The sequence below is a fragment of the Lagopus muta genome, chromosome Z, assembly GCF_023343835.1.
Source record: "Lagopus muta isolate bLagMut1 chromosome Z, bLagMut1 primary, whole genome shotgun sequence".
Lineage (NCBI taxonomy): Eukaryota > Metazoa > Chordata > Aves > Galliformes > Phasianidae > Lagopus > Lagopus muta.
In genome coordinates, this window is record NC_064472.1 from 74,339,421 (window position 1) to 74,360,078 (window position 20,658).

Genomic DNA, 20,658 nt, shown 5'->3' on the forward strand with positions numbered 1-20,658 from the left:
ATGATAAAGAACCTGAAAAGAGCAGAATTTTCTGGAAGAGTCCCATAGGATACAATACTGTAGAGAAGAGCATTTCAGGAGAAGCAGCTCATTTTCATGTACCACCTCCTCTGACTTAAGAGTTTTCCATTCCAGTAGGGAGGAAAAATAAGCAAAGGTTGTAGGAGACTAACGTGAATGAACAAGCTGTTGCTCACTAAACTTAAAAAGGAAGTATACATGAGGTATACAGGGAGAAGTGAATATCCAAGCATGTGGGCATGGGGATAGGCAAGACTGCATTTCTTAATGACTACTTCAACAAGGTAAAAGCCAAGGAAGAATACCATCACTTCCAAACAGCTCCCACAGCACTGCCACCTCAGACAGCATCCCTCTGAAGGAAGACTGAAATAGCTGGTCCAGGTGACATGAGAAAGCAGAGGAACGGCACGAAAATGAGAAGAAAGCTGAAGCAACTGGAGCACTAGAGCACTTGGCTGTGCTGCGTGTCACGGCAGCCTTACGAAGGCCCTGCTCAGAGCACGGGGCGCAGGCTGTCAGCAGATGCCTCTGAAGGGGTGAAGCATTAAGGGGTGCAGACTGATCTTCCCACAAAGCTGAGGTAGGCCCTGCTCTGCCAAAGTCCACCGTAGCACCAAATTTTTGTCTTATTTCTGCGAGTCTTTTGGAAGCAGCAGTAAAGTGTGGTCAAGTTGTAAGAGAACAGGCAGCTCCTGAGCAGCTCAGAAAGCGAGCGAGCCTGAGAGTTGACAGCAGAGCTGGTGACAGAAGTCCCTCTGTGTGCAGTAGTGTGACAGAGCTGATCTCGTAATGGAGCTGTGCTGCGCTCACCATGAAGCAGTACAGCTGGTAGGAGCTGATGACTTGCAGACCTGAAGCGCTCAGAGGCTGGACACAAAGCCACACGGCTGGTTCGTCGTGCAGCCTGTTAATGCGCGCTGTGATGGAGTTGTACTGACCTGGAGTGCAGTTCATCTTTCAGCTTGGAAATGTTTCATGATACTGAAAACCTCATGTTCTGAATTAGTACTGGCGTGCAGGTGTGAAGAGCTACACTGTTGAACTATGTTCAGTGGTGAAAAAGGAGAGCTGGAGAAGCAAGTTAAGCAAAATAACAACAGCTCATTGCTAGGTGGTGGCTGGAAGAAGCAAGCAAGAATCCTGGGCAGAAATCCACTGCTGTGTTTCTCTGTGCTGCAGTGAGGGCCTCTTAGTAAAGACTGCAGCAAATAAAATGCGTGAGTGAACTGGAAGGTCTGGATCTTAATTCTGATGCTAACAGAATCTAAGAGTCAGGAACAGAACTGTGTGAGCTGGAAGGAGTATAGTGATGCTGTCCATGCAGGGGTGTGGTTAGAAAAGCTGCAGCCCATGTTGGGTTGAGTCTGGTGAGGGACATGAGGGACAAGAGGAAATGTTTCTACTGGTGTGTCAGGAAAATGATGACGAGAGAAAATTTGAGCCTGCAGAGGATTTGGAATTGGCACCTGATCTTAATGGACATGGAAGAGACCTTCTCTGCCTTGTTATTCACTGGTAAGACTGGCCATCAGCCGCCCCAAGGCTCCTGAGATTGACAAGGTCTGTAGCAAGGAAGCCTTAGTCTCAGCAAGGAGGAACTAGGTTAAGGAACACCTTAACAGACTGGCCATGCATTTGTTTGTGGGCCCGATGCAGTGCACTGCTACGTGCTGAGAGCTGGCTGTTGTTGCAAAGCCATTCTGGATTCCTCACTTCTCAACTGCACCTTATTTGTGTTACTGCTTTTTGGCAGTAGGTACATTTGTGAGCAACTGTTATCAAGGATGAAGTACAGGAGGAGGAATTTTTATGACAAAGATCTTAGAGGATCTTTGAGGATCTTAAAGACCTCACTGAGAATTGCAGCCACTGCCACCAAGTCAGCCTGACGGGTTAGTGTCACAAAAACAAGCTCAAGTATCCCACTAGTTCCAGTTTTTATTGCTCTTTCTTGATTGTTTTAATAAAAATATTAAAGTGTTGTTACTTATACACATGAACAACATAATATATTGTGAGAGATGCTCCAAAAATAATGCCTGCTGTTTTGTTATATCTGACCACAGTGTCAGAGGCAAGTGTTGATGGGACAGCAATAGAGGTTGAACTTTCCTCTCAGCATTCCATTCCATGTTGCTGTGCAACAGATGGCAGCAGAGGGGCAGTCTGGCTAAATGGTGTCTGGGATGGCAGAGCATATGGAGCAAAGGTGTGTCACTGAACTCCTCCATGCGGAAAAAATGGCACCCACTGACATACATCAAAGTTTGCTGGATGTTTATGGACACCAAACAGTGGATGTCAGCACAGAGAGGAGGTGCATTTTAGCAGTGGTGATGTTGGATCAACTCCACTGGTGCAGATTTTTACAAGCACAACATGGAAACTCTTGTTCATTGTTGGCAGAAATGCATAGGTGATGGCGTTGCTTATGTTGAAAAAGTGTTTTGTAGCTGAGATTTTGCTCTCTCAAGCAGTGTTACTGTGCTCTTTGTGGGGGTTGTAGTTTTTATAAAAATAAATAGGAAGCATTACTTTTGGAGCAATCTTTGTGCATGCAGCCCAAGACAATTCCTGTTCGCTCAGGGCAGCCAGGCAAGTCAAAAGATTGGAAGCTCATGGGGTAAGCTAATCCTGGAAACTTCTTCCAGGCAGGTGAAAGACAAGGAAGTGGTGGGAGTCACTATAGATCTAAGAAAGAAAATCTTATCTGGCTAACCTCGTAGCCTTCCATAATGAGATAAGTTGAGTGAATAAAGGGAGAGTAGGGGATGCTGCCTTTCTCTGTTCTAATAAGGCTTTTGATATTGCCTTCCATAGTAGATGCACAGAACTCAAAGTGGGGGCAGTTCAGCAGTGATGTGCCCTGTAGGATGATAGTGTGGCAGAGCTGTTTAGTGCAAATGACCGACGTGATGGGGTAGAGCCCACCTTTAGGAAGTCTGCAAATGGCTGGAGACACTGATGACTGTTTGCAGAGCAGGTGGCTGTGTTCCCCTGTGACAAGCGCTGCAAGCAGGGGAAGTGTTATGCACCATTAGAGTCTTGTGGGTTACCAGCCAGGAGGCAGCTTATCAGATAAGATCCACATTCAGCGTGAGCAGCAGCATGCTGTTGCAGCCAGGAGTTTGATGTGCTGGGTTGCATTAGGAAGTCTGTTGTCAGCTGGTTAATGGAGGTCTGTTCCTCTGTACTCAGCCCAGGTGAGACCACATGCAGAGCGCTGTGTCTACTGAATGACAGAGATGTGGACATTCCACATCAGATTTGGTGAGTAGACTTGAAGGTGGTAAAGGCACTGTGTTGGCAGACTAAGATAGCTGGGTTGGTTTGCTCTGGAGAAGAGAAAGCATGGGAGAGTCCAATCCATGTGTACTAACAGGGGACTGTTCTGAGGAGAGTGGAAAAATATTTGAGCCCATCTGTGTCTCCAGTACTCGGTGGTATTCAGTGAATAGGCAAGAGGTGCAAAGTGAATTACAGATGATTTAATTTGAACATAAGAAATGTCTTTTTTCTTTTCTTTTTTGCCATAATGGTGGTCAAACCTTGGAACAAGTTATCCGGAGTGGTTGAAAAGTCTCCATCCTTGGAGATACCCAACCTCAACCAGACATTCTCTTGGGCAAGTAGGTACGGTTAATGCCATTCTGAGTAGGGATAGTGAATGAAGTGGTCTATAGAGATCTCTACCAACTTCAGCCTCACTGTGCTTCCTTACATTTCATCATTGCATGGTTAGGCTGTGTATTGAGATGCTGCCAGGCCAAGCTCTGACACCCTTGGTGTGTTTCTTGTATGGATGATGACTGCACAACAGTTGTGCAGTGTGACTTCTAAGCAGCAGGCTATCTGGGAATCTAGTAGGACGACAGCACTGTGTGAGAGGGTCCCTTTTCCAGCCTTTCACCATGCTTTTTTGGATTGCTCCAAACTTGGCATCCTCAGAGTGTTGGAAGAATACTCCTTCATCTGCTTTACTTTATTTTTGGCACTTGGATGACTCCAAAGTTTGGGCTGGCGTTTTGTCCGTGAGGCCAAGCTCATGTGAGATGTATGCCTTGGGGGCTTGCTGAAGCACTGTCTGCTTTTAAAGGACTACTTCTGTCTGCGTTACGAAGATGGATCAAGGAGAGGCCAAGGCAAGAGGTCATAGCGGAGGCAAAGAACACAGTCTATATGCTTGCCACACTGTTGAGTGCCAACACAGTGCTTGCGGGGAATCTGTGCCAGTGGGATGGCTGTGCTATTCCTGGGTCAGGCAGGAAAAGGGCAACCTAGCAGTGTGGGGCCACAGTAGTGCCTGAGCACGTGTGGGCAGGAGTTAATGAGGAGTAAGAGCAGTGGGAAGGCTCTGGCCAAGGAGAAGAGGCAGAAATTGGGGTGAAGAGAGGCTGAGGGGCTGGAAGTCCCTTGAGTGGTGGTTTGCAGGGCTGGGCTGCCTGTCTGTTTGCTCTGGGTATTGAGTGGCTGCTGGAAGCTCCTGCAAAGTCAGCGTGTGCTGCCTGGAAGGTGTGAGGAGATCCTTGGGAAGTGCAGGGTGGTGTTGTAAAGTGGGATCTTGGACTTGTAGGATGCAAGAGACAAGCTGGGCTACTGCCAGGTGGGCTCCAAGCTAAAGCAAAAGGGGATGAAGAGCCTTGGGTGGATTTGGCTATTTGCTCTACAGTTTTTTGAAGTGCATTATGGAAGGAGATCTTCAAAGGCCTTCGTCTGTTTCTGAAACTTCTACTGAATTGTTTGCTGGCCTCTGTGAGCTGTTGATTACAGGAAGTGGAAATTGCTGTCAGTCTTTTTATGATTGTGGGTGGACTTGGACCTCAGTGACTGTTTCTACTCCTGTCCCTTTCCTGCCCCAAACAGGTGACTTGCCATGCTGTTGCTTGCCCTGAGACCATGCAAATTGCTCAACTTGTAGCCCGACAGAGCAGTTTGAAGAAGAAAACAGGAAAGCAGGTGAACTGCCGGATGAGGCTGAAGAATACAACTCCAGTCACACCAGTAGGTAAGCCTCAGGCAGCTGCAAAAGACCTGCTTTTACTAAAGACTCGTGCATATTTAAAAGCAAAAGTCTTTGCCTTAAGTTTTCCCACTGAAGGCAGTGAGATGTGTGTTTTCACTGGAAGGTTCCAAGTAATGGGATGTGATGCTGACAACAGGGTATCAGTGCTTGCAAGCCACTGTCCGTGAGAGAAGCTTTCTTTAGCACACTCTTGAAACAAAAAATGCTCTGGAAAGACACTTGCCTTTGTTTCCAGTTGGCTGTGCTTTTGTGGGAGAAATGTTGAAGATATGTGTGAGTAGAGTGGTGGTGAGCCTGCTTGATTGTAAGGGGTAAGCTAGCCCTTGGTGGGGTGGCAGAGGTGAGGGTGAGGAGCAGCCCAGGCAGCATCAGCTGCAAATGTCTCTGCAGTTCCTGCTGCAAGTGCCCTGGTACTCCCAAAGTAGCTGCTGCACAGGTTTGCCTGGTGATGAGCTGAAGAAATCCAGCTCCAGTGTTCAGCTTTGGACAGCTGACCCAAAGTTGGTGAGTTCAGGAACTCTGGTTCTGCTTGCCCTGCGATGCAACCTGTTTGTATGCCTTAGCTGTTGCCTGCAAGGAGAGCTTGCGTGGGGCAGAGGAGAGCATTACTGATGGCCACGTCTGGAAACTCTTTAGGAAAGCCGGAAGGAACTTTGCGGCAGCCCAGGTCACTGAGCACACTGGAAGAAGGCAGCAAGAAGCCCACCCCTCGTGTGCCAAGAGGCAGAGGTACACTATGCATCACAACAAATCCTACCACGGAGAGTGCCTGGTCTGCCCCAGCTGCAGCCACTGGGAGTGGGTTGCCCAGAGAGATCCCCATGCAAAGACATGTCACACTTGTCAACAGGTCAGTGCATGCAGTGGGAGATGTGGGGAAGCGAGATGGTGCTTGGATGCTTTTTTGTCCAAGGATTTTCTGGGCTGTGGGAATATGGGAATCAGAGAGGGTTTGTGTGCAGGGGATGCTGATGCTGAGTGCTGATGATTGTTTCTCTGCCCTCTGCCTACCTCAGCCCTTGCAGCGTTAGCACTTCTGTGCTTTTTGTGGTGCACATGAAGCCAGCAGCTGCCCGGATGTGTTGGGCCAAGCTGGGATGAGACTGGAGGTACCGTTTTGCTGGGTTAGCATTCTGCTGCTTTTCAGCCCTTGTGTTTGAGCATCTCTAATCCAGGCGGCTTATGGAGCTGCTGGGCCATCATTTCTCTTTGCGGGGTGTTTACCTCTGCCCCGGGCTGTCAGCTGACAGTGCAGGGTGAGTGTGTGTTGCCACTCACAGTGGCTCTGCTCAGCCTCAGCCACACTGCTGCAATGCCATGTGGGGCACGGGGCTGTCAGCATCAGCTAAGCACTGGCCAAGTGCAGCTGCAGTGGACCGCTTGAACACTCAAGGCTATGAGTAGTGTAGCACAGAGCAGTGCCCTCATACCCTCCTTGTTCCCTGGGAGGGGGATGCAGGCCTGTTGCTGTGGGGCAAATGTATGTGACAGCATCCCACCTCTCCTCAGAGCAGTGCTGTAGTGATTTTTGTGACCAGGGCTTCAGGCGTTTGCTGCTGCTTGGTCGTGGGTGAAAGGGAACTGACTGTTTCTCCTTCCTACTCTTATCATGTGGAGAGATGCTAAGGGTAGCTGTGATTCTGGCAGGTTGCTTCCTGCTACCCTCCCAGGCCACCTTGCAAGTGCTGTGGTGGGGTATATATAACAGCAATCACTTATCAATCTAAGTCCATGCCACTGGGCTGCTGTGGACCTGCAAGTCCACAGAATGAGCAGGACTTCGCTTGTAAATCATACTGTAGGAGACACTGAAGTTGGAAAACAGTGGCACAAATGAAAGCAGATGGAGGTACTTGGTGTCCCCCTTGCCTCAATCAGCAGTCAGTGTTTGCTGGTGGCTGCCAACCAGCCCCACTCCTGGGATTGGTCTTTGGCCCTTGGACAGTGCGGAGTAGGACGGCGTGGGCCTTATCAAGGTAAGGGGCTTAGGCATGGAAAAGCATGCATTCCCTCCTCTCTGAAGAAATGTGCCTCTGAAGAAGCCTGCCTTTCAACTATGCATGGGTGCTTGGCAGGGCAGCATGTCTAATCACATGTTTGTATTGGGCTGCTGTCTTCTCTTACTGGTAGCATGGCTGGGAGGCCTCTTGCTGGGAGTACTTCTCAACAACTAGAGTGCATGAGGTCTTGCAAACGGTTGAATTTTCTGTATCTGCATGCTGGAAAGTAGCATGTTGGCCTTGTGACTGTCTAGCTCTGTGCCAGGCAGGCTTGGTTCTGGACTGTCCTGCATTTCTTTGCACAGAGAACCGAATCCTTAGTTGCAGTGCCCGGTAGTTATCCCTGCGCTCGGGTCATCCATGTCACCTGAAGTGTAGCAGTGATGTGATACTAGGACTGGAACACAACTGATTTCTGTTGCGAGGCAGCAGTCTCACTTACCCAAAGTCTCTGTTGCTTGTGTGACTAGCTCATGGGACTGTTTTCTCAGGCGTCTGTCCAGTTTGGAGTTGTCATTGCTGGTGAATAAATGTATGGAGAGGTGGTTGAAGGAGGGAGGGATCCTGGCTTTCTTTTGGACCAGGCACAGACAACCTTGGAAGGAGACACTGCTGCTAGTCTGTGTGAGGGTGTGGGCTGTGGCACACAAGGATGTCTCCTATTTTTTGTTCTTATGTTGCAGACAAAATTGAAGACTCTTCAATTGAGGGCACTCTTCAGATAAGAAGAGTTATGTATGACTGTCTGTCTGGGTTTGATGTGGGTGATCTCTGCTTTAGTATTTTTAAGTCTTATCCCACTTTTTTTTTTTTCACAAATGTGCTCTTCTTTGAGCTGGTGGTCTGTCTTCTTCTGCTATGGAAAATGCTGCACTTGACAGTGGCTGTCCCGACTACAAATACTGTAGGACTTGACCCTGAACAGAAGTGTTATTTTTGGTTAAAGTGACATCCTTTACATCGTGGAGGAGCAGGTTTGTCATTTCGTGAGGACAGAAAGAAAGTGAAAGGTACCAGATTTAGTTAGATCTTGAAGAGGCAGTATTGATAGTGTGTTGGTGGTTTGGCTAGATGATCCCAGTGGTCTTTTCCAACCTGAGTGATTATATAATTAGAAAGGTGTGAATGTGAGAGACCTTCTGCTTTGTGATTGTGCTGAGTAAAGTTCAGCCTGAAGGCACGCAAGATCACCTAAGAATTCCATGCTAGCACTGGCATCATCTTGCTGATGTTGCTAACTTCAGCATATTACTTGATACCTGTACTGTCTTCAAAGATCCCAGATGGAGCTCAGAATGATGCTTTGATGTTTCTGTGGCTGGTGATTTCCTCCAGAGTGGACTCTACAGGTGGCTGTTGTCCTCATGTGCCCTCTGGAAAGGGACCATCTGCAGAGCCTGCTTAGTGCATGTACGGCGGACGCTCTTGCCTGAAGCTTCCTGGGATTTGGAGCAATTTGCCATGCTTCTGTGGAGAGCTGTTTTAATGCATCTTCTGCTACGATTGCTCCACTGCAGTTCTTCCTTGCATAAATGCCTTTGGAAGGTGCTTGGTTTTGGTCTTTGAACTCTTTTCTGAAGCTCTTGCAACTTAAGTGACACAGTACACGCTGTTGTGATCTCTCTGGTGTCAGGGCTTTGAGGAGACATGGCAGTCAAGAAGTTGGACATGTTCATATTCACCAGCAAGACTGAGACACTGGCCAAAAGAAAGACCAAGTCGTGAGGCTGAATATATCAACATTATGACTGAGCTTAATCTGTGCTATTGGGCCTATGTGATCTGTTTTTGTGAATGTCTTCCTACTGAGTGTTTTGTTTCTCTCAGTGATCATGATAGTGAAGTCACACTAGAAACCATCCGTCGATTTGCCTTGCTGTTGCTAGACAAGGTGTCTTCCTTGTCAGGACAACAGGAGTTTGCTCTTACGTAGAGAATCAGTTAGAAGTTTGTGGGATACATACTATTTCATATGTGTGATTCATAAGCAAGTAGAGTGCTCTTGAGAGCCAGGACAGTAATTTAAAGGAATTTTCTTTTCAATTTTAGGTCTGAGAAGAGACCAACTGTCTCACCATGGTTTCAGAAGGAGCTGCACGTTCACCTGTCCAGAAGGTCTTCTGTTGATTCAAATGGTAAGTTTCCCCATTAAGAGATGTTTTCTTGTTCACATTGCTGGCATTAGAATGGGTGTATTCCTAAGAAAAGCCTGTCTTGTTACTTGTTTTGAATGAAGATAGATTTGGGTAAAATACCAAGTTCCATGAGTAAACCTCTCACTTTGATTTCATGGTGCTGGGAAAATAGGTGTCCTTATTTGTCTGCCTTTTTGTTTCTGGGGAAGATCACTGTGTAGTAAATGTCAAAGCCAGTCACATAGGAGTGCCAGGGTATGGATGTAATAGTGGAGAGTGAAATCCTGGCTTTTGGGAGTGAACAGCCACATGAAGGCCAGCACGTTACCCTAGCTGTTCAGAACAGCTTCTGCCTGCCTGAATCCCAGCATCTGTGTTGTTGATCTGCTTGTCAAATGATAATTGCTTTCTTTGAGACTCACCAGGTTGATTTGTGAAGCTACAGGTCTAGTAGCAAGTGCCTTCCTCCCCAAGAGAAGGGGTGCAGGGAGTGAGGGAGCAAGAAAGCTGATAATGTGAGCCTCCAGCTGGACGTAATGACTTCCCTTCTCCAATAGATGGTGCACGAAGCCACATAAAGTAGCTGGACATTCACAGACTCTCAGAATTGTAGGGGATGGAAAGGATGTGCGGCGATCATCAGGAGTGTGTGGATTCAGACTTTTACTTAGGACGTATCTTAGAATGAAAAGTGAATCTTTGGTCTATTTTGTATATCTCTTTGTTTGGATGAATGTACTTAGGTGTTTTGTTTTATCTTTGCCTGTGTACTTGAGGGAAAAAAAAACTGTGTCTGTCTTGGGAGATAGGCAGCACTATTGCCAGAGATTTTGCATCCCCTTTCAGAATCCTTTCTGAGAAAAGGTTCATTACCTGCCTATGAAAAGAACTGCAAGAATTGAAAATTTTATTTCAACTGTATCTGATTTTGTGAGGCTTTCACGTGTCTTTCCAATGGAAAGTGACTTGAAGCAGTTGTACAAGAGAATAGTGTGCCAGAATTGGTGTTACACTGGCAATTCCCATGACTAATTTTTAAGTAGGCATGTTAAAATCTGTCTCTACTGAGAAGATGGTTTATTTGAAGGCTCTATTTTCGTTTAACAGATAACGTGAGTACATCTGGTGTGGAGACACATACTGTTGCCTCTGGCCGTTCTGTTCCTGACGTCAGTGAAATTCAAAACCGCATTAAGGAGATTTTGAGCAAGTACAGAAATGGTGTTTGGATGTCGAAGATAGCACAGATTTATGAGGAAACATACAGGGAAGAGCTTGGTACAACAGTGCTCCATCAGCTTGAGCACTGGCCTCATGTGTGCACAGTAAGTACTGAATATCTTTTTTTTTTTTTTTTTTTTTTGAAGGATGCCCACACCCTTCAGATTTGAGTGCTCATTTGCCAAGTGTTATTTTTAATACGTAGCAATTAAAAAAAAAAAATCAATGCCTTAGAAACAACACTTAAAAAAATCGCTATGAGGCACTGGTATCAGGCTGAGCCCCCACTTACAGGTTGTCTCACCACAACTTAAGATTCTTCAGTCACTGTGCTTTTGTCTTTTCCTCTGCACTGATGGTTCCCTTTAGGGTAGAATGCTACTTTGCATCAAGGCTTTCTTTCTTGAAAAGCTTTACTTTAACATGTCAGTCCTATCAGTAAATGCTTCCAACTTCAACATCAAACCAAGACATGGGGAGGATATTAATGAGAATCTTGTCTGCTTGAGGTGACTTTTCATTCTATACTGCGAAGTATTTTATATGAAATGCAAAGTAAGGGTTCTGCTGATCCTGAATACTTGCTTTTCAGGAGTAATAGTATTTGCATGCTATTAGGGCATTCTGATACACACAAAATTTGTCACGTCTTATTACAGACATCAGTAACTTATTGTAAACAGCAGTGGTTTGTTTTGATGGTTGATAACACTTCCTGTGTTACCTGTAGAGCAGACTGCTGTGAGTTGCTTAATTCATGCAGCAAATGTTAATCTTATCAAGATAACATTCCAGACAGAATGTTACTGTTTGCCCGGGATCTTCTCTTTTTTGTATGCTTTCCATTTGCTTGTTATCTGCTGAGTTTATCTCTTCTTTTTTTTTCCTAGCAAACAGATACATTCGTTTTAATGTAAGTAAGCAGTCATTAAGTCTGTGAAAATGCTCTAATATAGCATGCTCAGTCCAACAGAAGTCTTAACTATGAAATTGCCTTGGCACAGTCTTATTGTAGGAGACAATAAGTTAATGAACCTGTGGAGTCTGCCTCAGTTGACTTATGTAAAAAGTATACCCGTGGCCCTGGCACGGAGAAGATTGAATTAGGGACTTAATAGAAGGCTACTGCAAATCTCTTCAAGCATTGTTAATTGCAGGTTCAAACAAGTCCTCTGCGTAGAGCAGCGTAGATCCTCTGAAAGGGCACGGAATGGTGTTGTTAAAGAAGATGCCATTACTAATTTCTGAATTACTTCTGCCTCTTTTGATACTTTACATTGTGAGCTTCTGCCTGCTTTGGAACAGGAAAATCCCTGGTGTATCTCTCAGCACCCTGTTAAAGAGACAGCACACATACTCTTATTGAATGTGTACTGATCAGTAGTAGCTTAGTTACAAACCATGAAGCAATGAACTCTGCAGTATGGTTTCAGTGTCACCAAACTGAAGATTTGAGGTTTCTGCCCTGGACAGTGTCATTTCTTAGTAATTCACATCTCTAGATTTTTCTCTACGAGGAAGTAATTTCATTTTGTTTTTCCTTTCAGAGAAACAGTCATTTCTGTCTCTAGGTTTCAGTCAGGAACAGTGGAAGAACTTTGCATCAAGTGAGCTGAAGTCTCTAGAAATCACTGTACATTAGAGGCTTTTTAATAGCCTTGCTTTCAGTGTTCTCCTTTCAGTCAGGGGGACCAACAGCCGAAGATTAGATTGTCTGTGTTCTGCATTGGCATTTTACTTACCCTCTTTAGGTCAGTTTACTTGAGCATCTTGCTTGTAGTATCACAGTTTGCACAACTAAACTGAAAAGTACAAAGTATTTGTTTACTGTCTATCACTTACAGATAATAGCCAAGCTTTAATGAGCAGTTAGGCTGGGGCAAAACATCCTCAAGCAGTCTTTGCTGATCAGGCAGACCTCCATCAGGAAGAGAAAGGTCTGTTTTAATAGTTCTGTTAGTAGGATCTTCAGTTTTGCTGAACTGTCTGCTCCCCTGAGTGCAAAACCTTATCTCTGGTGCTGGTCAGGTTCCAAAGGCTGACTTGTTAGAGATGCATGATTGTAAATAAATAGATAAAAGAAAGGAAAAATGGACTCATGGGGTTTTGTTTGTTTTGAAGCAGTTTTCATTACAAGTTAAAAGTTTATTATTGCAAACAGGAAGTAGAATTGTAGAATGATCTGGGTTGGAAGGGACCTTTAAGATCACCTAGTTCCAACGCCTCTGCTATAGGCAGGGGCACCTCCCACCAGACCAAGTTGCTCACAGCTCCATCCAGCCTGGCTTTGAACATCTCCAGTGTGGGGATATACGTGTCTTCTCTGGGCAGCCTGTTCCAGTGTCTCGCCACTCTCGCAGTAAAGAATTTCTTCCTAGTATTGAGACTGAACTGACCCTCTTCCAGCTTGAATCAGTTTCTCCTTGTCCTGTCACTACCTGCCCTTATTAAAAGTCCCTCCCCAGCTTTCCTCTTCAGGTACTGGAAGGCTGCTGTAAGGTCCCTTCTCTTCTCCAGGCTGAAGAAGCCCAGTTCTCTCAGCCTGTCCCTGTAAGGGAGATGCTCCAGTCCTCTGGTCATCTTTGTGGCCCTCCTCTGGACCTGCTCCAACAGCTCCATGTCCTTCTCTTGTGTTGGGGACCCCAGAACTGGACACCTCCAGATGGGACGTCACAAGAACAAAGTAGAAGGGCAGAATCACCTTCGTGGACTGCTGGTTGCATCTCTCTTTTTGCAACTCAAGATATGGTTGGCCTTCTGGGCAGCAAGCACACCTTTCTGGCTCATGTTGAATCTCTCATCAACTGACACCCCAAATCCTTATTAGGACTGCTTTCAAGCCATTCTCTGCCCACCCTGTATTTGTGCTTGAGATTGCCTTGACCCAGATGCAGGACCTTGCTCTTGTGCTTGTTAAACTGCACGAGGATGGCATGGGTCCACCTCTCAAGTCCGTCCAGGTCTCTCTGGATGGTATCCCTTCCCTCCAGCATGTCACTGCATCGCTCAGCTTGGCGTTGTCTGTAAACGTGCTGAAGGTGCATTTGATCCCACTGTTCGTGTTGCCTACAGAGACGTTAAATAGCATCTGTCCCAGCACTGATTCCTGGCAAAAGCTACTCATCACCAGTCTCCACTTGGGCATTGAGCCATTGATTGCAACTCTCTGAGTGCAGCTGTCCAGCCAATTCCTTATCTAGCAAGTGGTCCATCCATCAAATCCATTTTTCTGCAATTTGGTGACCAGCATGTCACGTGGGACAGTGTCACATGCTTTGCACAAGTCCTGGTAGATGACGTTGGTTGCTCTTTATCCACTGACGCTGTGACTCCATTGGTCAATGGCATATGTTCCCAGGGAGGATACTTCATTGGTTTTTGCCTTTTTTTTTTTTTCTTGTAACTATTCTTACTACTTCAGCACTTTGAAGAAGTTGTGACAGTTCACAGAAAGCAAAACTGAAGACTCAGGAAGATGACAGGATCAGCTGGTAAACAGTCCCACAAACCAGAATAGAACTGCTTTTTTTTTTTCCTAAATCTGTTTCTGGTCAGCATCCTCCCTCTTTGTTAACCTGATTCCACTGCATCTGGCAGATGAGTTTTTTCAATACAGTTCAGAATGAATTGTGTCATGTCAGAGAAGATGAGTATTGCCATAGTAGCCAGTTGTACTCTTTGAGCAACTTTGCTTGTGTAAGGTTTTCAGTCTTGAAGTATTCTTCACAGCACAGTTCAGTTGTGATGCAAAAATCATTCTACACAGAGTGATGGACTTGAGTTAGTAAAAAAAAAAAAAAAATCATGTCTGATTACTTACATGTTTAATACATGTGTACACACATGACAGTGTATGCTTAGGAACTGGAAAGTGCTTTGCAGATGAAAGGGACAGATCTATTGGTAATGGCTGGTAATGTGTGTGTATGTCTGAAAGCTGGCACGGTTCACACTGGCCCTGCAAACTGTCTCCTGAAGATGTGTTCTCACATCATGATAGCTAACTTTCTCTTGCTCTGCTTATTGAAGAAACCCGCTCTGGGTGACCCGTAGTTGAGCAGGGGCTGGACTAGGAGACATCCAGATGTCCCAGCCTCAGCTATTCTGGAACTGTGATGAGTTATTTTATCTAAACGCTGTGATGGTTCTGATCAGTATATTTTAGAGCAGTCTTTGAAAACCTGTTACAACAAGGATAACAGAACCAGATTTTCCTGTTTGTCACAAAATTGTTTTTTAACTGGCCTCTGCTGTGCATTTCATTTCCCTGTCTTGCGGAAAAATAACAGAATATGGCTGTATATGCCAGCTGTGAGTGGGGTCTTCAAAAAAAAAAAGTCACTGAAAGACTCATTTCAAGGTGTTTTCTCCATTTCCTTGGTGGAAAGTGTCTTCATGCTCTAGGGAGGCTGCTAGTGTGCCTGGTCTTTCGTCCTCAGTGTGCACAGTAAGTAAGACTCAAGTCATTCTGATTCTTTTGATGTGTGTATATACATGTAGTGGTTTAGCTGCACACTTTACAAAGCCTTTGTCCTAGCAACACACAAGTTTTTCTTCATCTCTCTGTATGTGTATATGAAAAAGAACAGGCTTCATTTTTCTTCTCTGTTCTACTTGTTTTACTCAGTTGCAGTGTCAGTATTTCATTTGGGGGCTTTCAAATTTTGTTACATTATTTCAGACTCCAGATTTTCATTTTTGGGAGCTCCCTTGGGCCTAGTACAAACACATTCTTCTTTGCAGCATGATTCAAACTTTTGCTCTTGGTAATGTTCTGGCATCTGTTGATGGTCTCTTGTAATCGCTCTAGTTGAGAAGCAGCAGCAAGCACAGTGTGCTTGCTAAGCAGGCTTGCTAGCCGTATGGGAGGGACCTTATAGGTGTGTCTATAGACTTTTCTGGATATAACATTGAGATATTGGTCATAAAGTGGCTGATTGGAATTTGCTCTCGTTAACCTTTTTGTTTGTTACTATGGATGCCAAGCACTGCAGCAGCTTGTAGTTATGAGTGGAGGAATCTGTTGCTTCTAGAATATCATCTTCTGTGCAAGAAATCACTGACTAATGCTGTCCACTTAAACTAAATTGCACTGAATTAAAGTGAAACATCTTATTGAAATAGGGACATTTTCCTGCCTATAAATATTGTCTCAGTCAGCATCTGTGCTGCCTTCTAAACCGGGAACCTCAGAGCTATTGTTGGAGTTAAGAGGCTTAAAGGTCTCTAGGGATCTTCTCTTTTTGGTCTGCTGCCAGTCTTTAGCCTGTAAGGTTTAATAGTCCGTCAGGTATCATTCTGCCTCTGTGGAACAACCAGCTAAGCAGAGCTAGCCAGGAGACACAATGCGTAAAGGTAGCTTTGTGCTTCCAATTTCATTTGGGATGATCTGCAGCACGTTGCAACACATCTCTCTTGTACAGACTGTTGTTTTGCTGTGCGGAGGCTGCAGGCAGGGCTGCCCCCTATAAGCAGAGCCCAGCACTGCCCTGTGTCAGGGCTGAGCAGCTCCAGAAGGGACCCGTTGCTGCCAGAGCTGGGCGGTGAGAAGTGCTGGCTGCGCTCTGGATGAGGAAAGGGGAAACTGCTGTGCAGTGGCAGCTGGGGGAGGGGATGACCATGCTGGAGTGGTGCTTGGGGAGCTGAAGCCTCTGGGAAGCCTACGTGGCATCAGCTGGGGAAGGATGGGGAGCAGGAGAGACAAAGCACTGTGGGCTAAGTCTCCCTGTGCTGAGTCTGTTTTTTCCACAATGGTGATTGGTGAGAAGTCTCCCTATGCTTATCTTTACTCTTGATCCCTTTTCCATCATGTTCTCTCCCACTTTCCCTTTGAAGAAGAAGAGTGAGAATGGTGTAGAGGAGTTTAGCTGCCCGCCGTCGCGAAAACACGCCTCAAAGAGGTGATGAGAAAAGCTTTTCGTCAAACTAAGGAAGAGAAAGCAAAGGGGAGAGAAAACAGAGCTAGACTTTCCTTGGTGAGGCGCAGTGACAGGACAAGGAGCAGAAATGCTGCAGCTCAGAACATTCACAAGAGTTTGGAAGAACCCTTTTTTTCGGAAATGTAAGCCTAATGAAATTCTGCGCTCCCTTCCCTCCAAGACCTCAGCTAAAATGCAGGAGGCTCTGGGTGACCGAAGCTACTGGCCCTGCTTTCAGCAAGCAGTTGTATTGTATGGCCACCAGGGGTCCCTTTTGCTCTAAAGTTGCCTTCTTGGTCGCTGCCGGTCTCCTGCATTTTGCGAGCCATACTTTGCACTGCGCCCACTGCTACTTCTCAGCAGTGATATTGCTTGTCTGTGTAGCTGTGCTCTGTTCTGGAGTAACTCTTCGTGGAGGAAAAAACTTGATTTGTGCGTGGATAAAATGCTGTGCTTGTTGAGGGGATTTTGTAATTGCTGAGGGAGTTTAAAGTGATTTGAAAATACTGATGCACTGCCTGCAGCCCTTTCTAGCCTAATTTCATTGGGTTGTTCTTTTGTTTTTTGTTTTTTTTTTTTTTTTTTAAAAAGGACTTTTGGAGTCTCCCCTTAATACAAGATTCCACTTAGATCTTGCTCTGTTGCGTCTTCAGTCCTTAATCTGTCTTGATTCATATGGGGGTGAGTGTCTTTACCGTAGCTAGATCAAAGGCTAGACCTAAGATTTTATTTTTAAATAGTCTGTACTTATAATCTGAACTTTCTTTTCCTTTGATGTTTGTTGGTCAGATAACTAGAACTTTCTAGATTATGGTATTCTATCCGTTTTATTTTTTTCCTCACTATAAAACCAACAGTTTTAATAGTAATTTAAGAAGTAATAGTCAGATAAGCATCTCCTGGAGTCTACCCTCTAACTTAAACTGGGAATAGCAATTTAACTTGTAGCAACATGTTGTAGGCATGGAAGCCTTTGATTGTCTTGCTGGGACCTTTTCTCTCTCCATCTCTCTCTCCCTCCCTCTCAGAAGATTCCACTTTGGCTTAAAATGCAGTGATGTAAATCTTTTCACTTCCATAGTTTTTTAAATAATTAAAAAAAAAAAAATCAGTTTTAAATCCAGAGCAGAGGACAGGCTCCTCAGTATTACTGTGTTCTAGAATAAACAAATCAAGTTTAAGATCTCTTGCAGGGCCGATGATCTCATGAAGTTTAGCATGGAGCCAAAAGAAAAGGAAATGCTTAGTTACACCAAAGTTACTTTAGTTAAAGTATTTAGAGAAGGTGAAGAGAAAGTATGTTGTCAGCTTTCCAAAGCATAAAGGGGTTATATGGAGAAAATGAAATCAAATGCAGAATGAAGTGTCAAAAAATCAACCAGCACAGATTGCTGTGAGGAAAGTTCTGTTTGTCTGTGGTGAGAAATTCTTCAGCGTGTGAAGAGTTGATGGTCTCTATCTTTGGAAACCTTATGAATTTCATTGAACAAGGACAGGAGCAATTTGATTTGCGTTTGGTGTCACCCCAGCTTTTGTAGATCTCCAAAATTCTGTGCAGTTTTCTCGTGTTGTTAGGGAATGATGAAATGTGTAGTTGGTTTCACTTCTTTTGTCCTTTCTGTTATGTATCTGTAAGTGTTTTGTTTTCGCCTTTATCAAGGTAAATAGCAGAGATGCTTAAGGACTTGATGCAAGTTCCACAGGTTTCAAGTACTTGATATAATTTTTGTACACTCTTACCTTATAGCAGATAGATACTTTTCAGTATATGGATATCTGGAGGACACTACCTTTTACCTCTGTCCTACTAAGAGTAATCTTGCATGTCTTCTTGTCTTAGTCAGCCTTCTTGAAAAGATTCAGGCCCAAAAGTTTGTGGATTCAGCACAGATTCCTGAAGCTGAGGATTCATGGATATGTTCATTTGCCTTCTTATGTTGTCTTCTTGCTGAGGTTCTTGCTGGAAGTAATACTGCTCTGGTTTTCACTGATAAAGAAGGGTAGAGATGTGCTGCCTTGAGTGCACAAGACTGCTAAAACATTCACAGTGTCATGCTTAATTTTTTTTTGTGAGTAAAATCTTCTGCCACTTTTGGATATGATTTGTTCTTGTGTATAGAAGGCCTGTCTCTAAGATCTGTGTAACAGCTTGCTTTTGCACTAGTCTGGAAGATGCAGTGCACAGAAAGTATATGAAGTGCTCTTGTACAGTTATGGTTTAACACATCAGGCAGCTGAGCACAGCAGAGCCATTTGCTCACCCCTTGCTGTACGGAGGTAAAGGGGGCAGAACTGAGGGGCTGGGGAGGGGTGAGAGGAGGAATACTAAGAATGCTATTCTTGGGTTTAGATAAGGTGCATGGTTCTTTTCACAGTAATCATCATCTTTGTCATTTTTTCCGGTGTATTGGAGCTAAATTCTTGTCTCTGTTTATAAAGAGAGACAAACACAGTTCTTGTTGTGTAAGCTAAAGCTTCTCAGTCGCTCTGTTATGCTCACAGTCGTGTGTTTCCAAGACAAAACAGCAAAAAGTTATTTTTGAGAGGCTTATGAAGTTCTGTTGGTGTTGATACCACAATAAAGGCAAATATTAGGCCTGAAGAGTAGCAGATAATCTAGCTGCTCAAGTTGTTTATTGTAGGAGTTCCTTTTGTTTCAGGACCAACATGAAAACAACTGATAGCTTTTTATCGCCTCACTTCTACATTCTAAGTTAGGTTGTCTTGGTTGAAGCTGTGTAGCTATTGTGAGTTTGTTTCTGCAGTTTTCAAATGGTGTTTTCAAGGTTGTGGCTTGGACTGTGTGAGATACTCATTACTGAAACAGAGTGGAGACGTGGACTTGTGAAACATCTGGATCTGAAGGGAGGTTGAGGGCATGGTGCAAAGTGGCTTAATCAAATTTAATATGAAACTTATTACAGTCCAGAAATTTTCTCCTTAATTTTGTAACTCATTAAAGAAAATGCTTTTCCCTGAATGCAATACAAGACTGCTTTTATGGTGCTACAGGACAGTATCTGAAATACACAATCAAATCTTCTTTCCCTTAGTGGACTGAAATGGAAATTTTGGTTGTAATATGCTTATCTGTGTGGAAGAGATCAGGAAGGGAGGTTAATGTGCAAAACACTTAAGTTTGTGGAGTGTGCCATCATCATCAGCTCCTTGGGGAAAGAAGGAAATCTATGCACAGTCAGGACTTTTTTCCACCTAAGTAGATCTCGTATTTCTTCTCTACTATAGCGATGTACACTTGATATTCCCCCCAAACTGGAGAAGGAAGCATTGCGAGAAATTATTTGACTGTACTAATTGCCTCAAGCTTAGCTCCTTGCAGATGCTCACTTCCAAGTCTGTATAAAATGCACGTCATATAAACGTAATTGTCAAAATGCTCTAGGCTTAAAGATGCAGCTCATCATTAACTCTTCTTTTTGTTTCCCAAGGTGGAGAAAGTATGCACAGGTGATCAGACATACGGAATTCTTTATCCTACTAAAAGAATACCACCAGCAGTGAAAAGCAATACAGAGCAAGACAAGGCACCTCAGAATGTTACGGCTTCAAAAGTAGGCCCGCTGTTAAAGACGAGCGTGGAGGCTGAGTCTGCTTCATGTAGTAGTGACTTCAAGCAAGATGTTGTTAATATCTTGGTGAGATATCCCAGTGGTCTCTGGGCTGATGCACTTCCCAAATTGTACCAAGACACTTACCAACGAAAATTTCCAGAAGGCATTCTAAATAATCTGCAGTTGCTCTCAGATATATGTGTAGTGGACTTTGTATCTAATGCCCCTCAAAAGGCCATCCTCTATGTGAAAACCCAAAGCTGCACTGATGAGAATCTGAATGTCGCTGAGAAAGTCCAGATCCCTGATGGTGTGAAGGCCGCAGCTGAACAACAGCAAGAGGAGTCCAAGGACCAATATCCAGAAAGTGTATCATCTGTTCCTCCTTTGATTATACCATCAGAAGGACCTGTGTCCATCTTGGTGATAGAAGCAAACAGCACTAATGAACTTATCATTAGGCAAGTTTGGGTTTTTTTTGTCCATATAGTGCACAGGTCTGCAGGACTTTGTTATTTATGCATGCTAACAATTAAACCTAAACTATTTGTTGTGTTTAAACGGGGCTTTTTAAATGCTGGTGAGCTGATGGATTTTGTCATTGGCTTGACTGAGAGTCAAAGCAGGTAGGACTTGCTATTGGAGGGCTTTTTTGAAATAATCTGTGACATGTGGCAGCGTTCAGATATTACTCTAACACCTATCAAAGCATTTTTTTTTTACACTTATAACTAACTTGCTTCTAACTAGTTATGAGTTGGGTTT

The 20,658-nt window shown here is 44.4% G+C and overlaps 1 protein-coding gene across 2 annotated transcripts in view; it reads left to right on the forward strand.

The window, feature by feature from the left end:
• Positions 1–20,658, forward strand: part of TDRD7 (tudor domain containing 7) — a 38,007-nt gene that overhangs the window by 4,943 nt on the left and 12,406 nt on the right. For both annotated transcript variants that reach the window (XM_048931550.1, XM_048931549.1), the window contains exons 3-7: positions 4,888–5,029; positions 5,684–5,897; positions 9,097–9,182; positions 10,290–10,507; positions 19,771–20,354. In XM_048931550.1, coding sequence (XP_048787507.1) covers positions 4,888–5,029; positions 5,684–5,897; positions 9,097–9,182; positions 10,290–10,507; positions 19,771–20,354 — 1,244 coding nt within the window. The remainder of the gene's footprint in view (positions 1–4,887; positions 5,030–5,683; positions 5,898–9,096; positions 9,183–10,289; positions 10,508–19,770; positions 20,355–20,658) is intronic.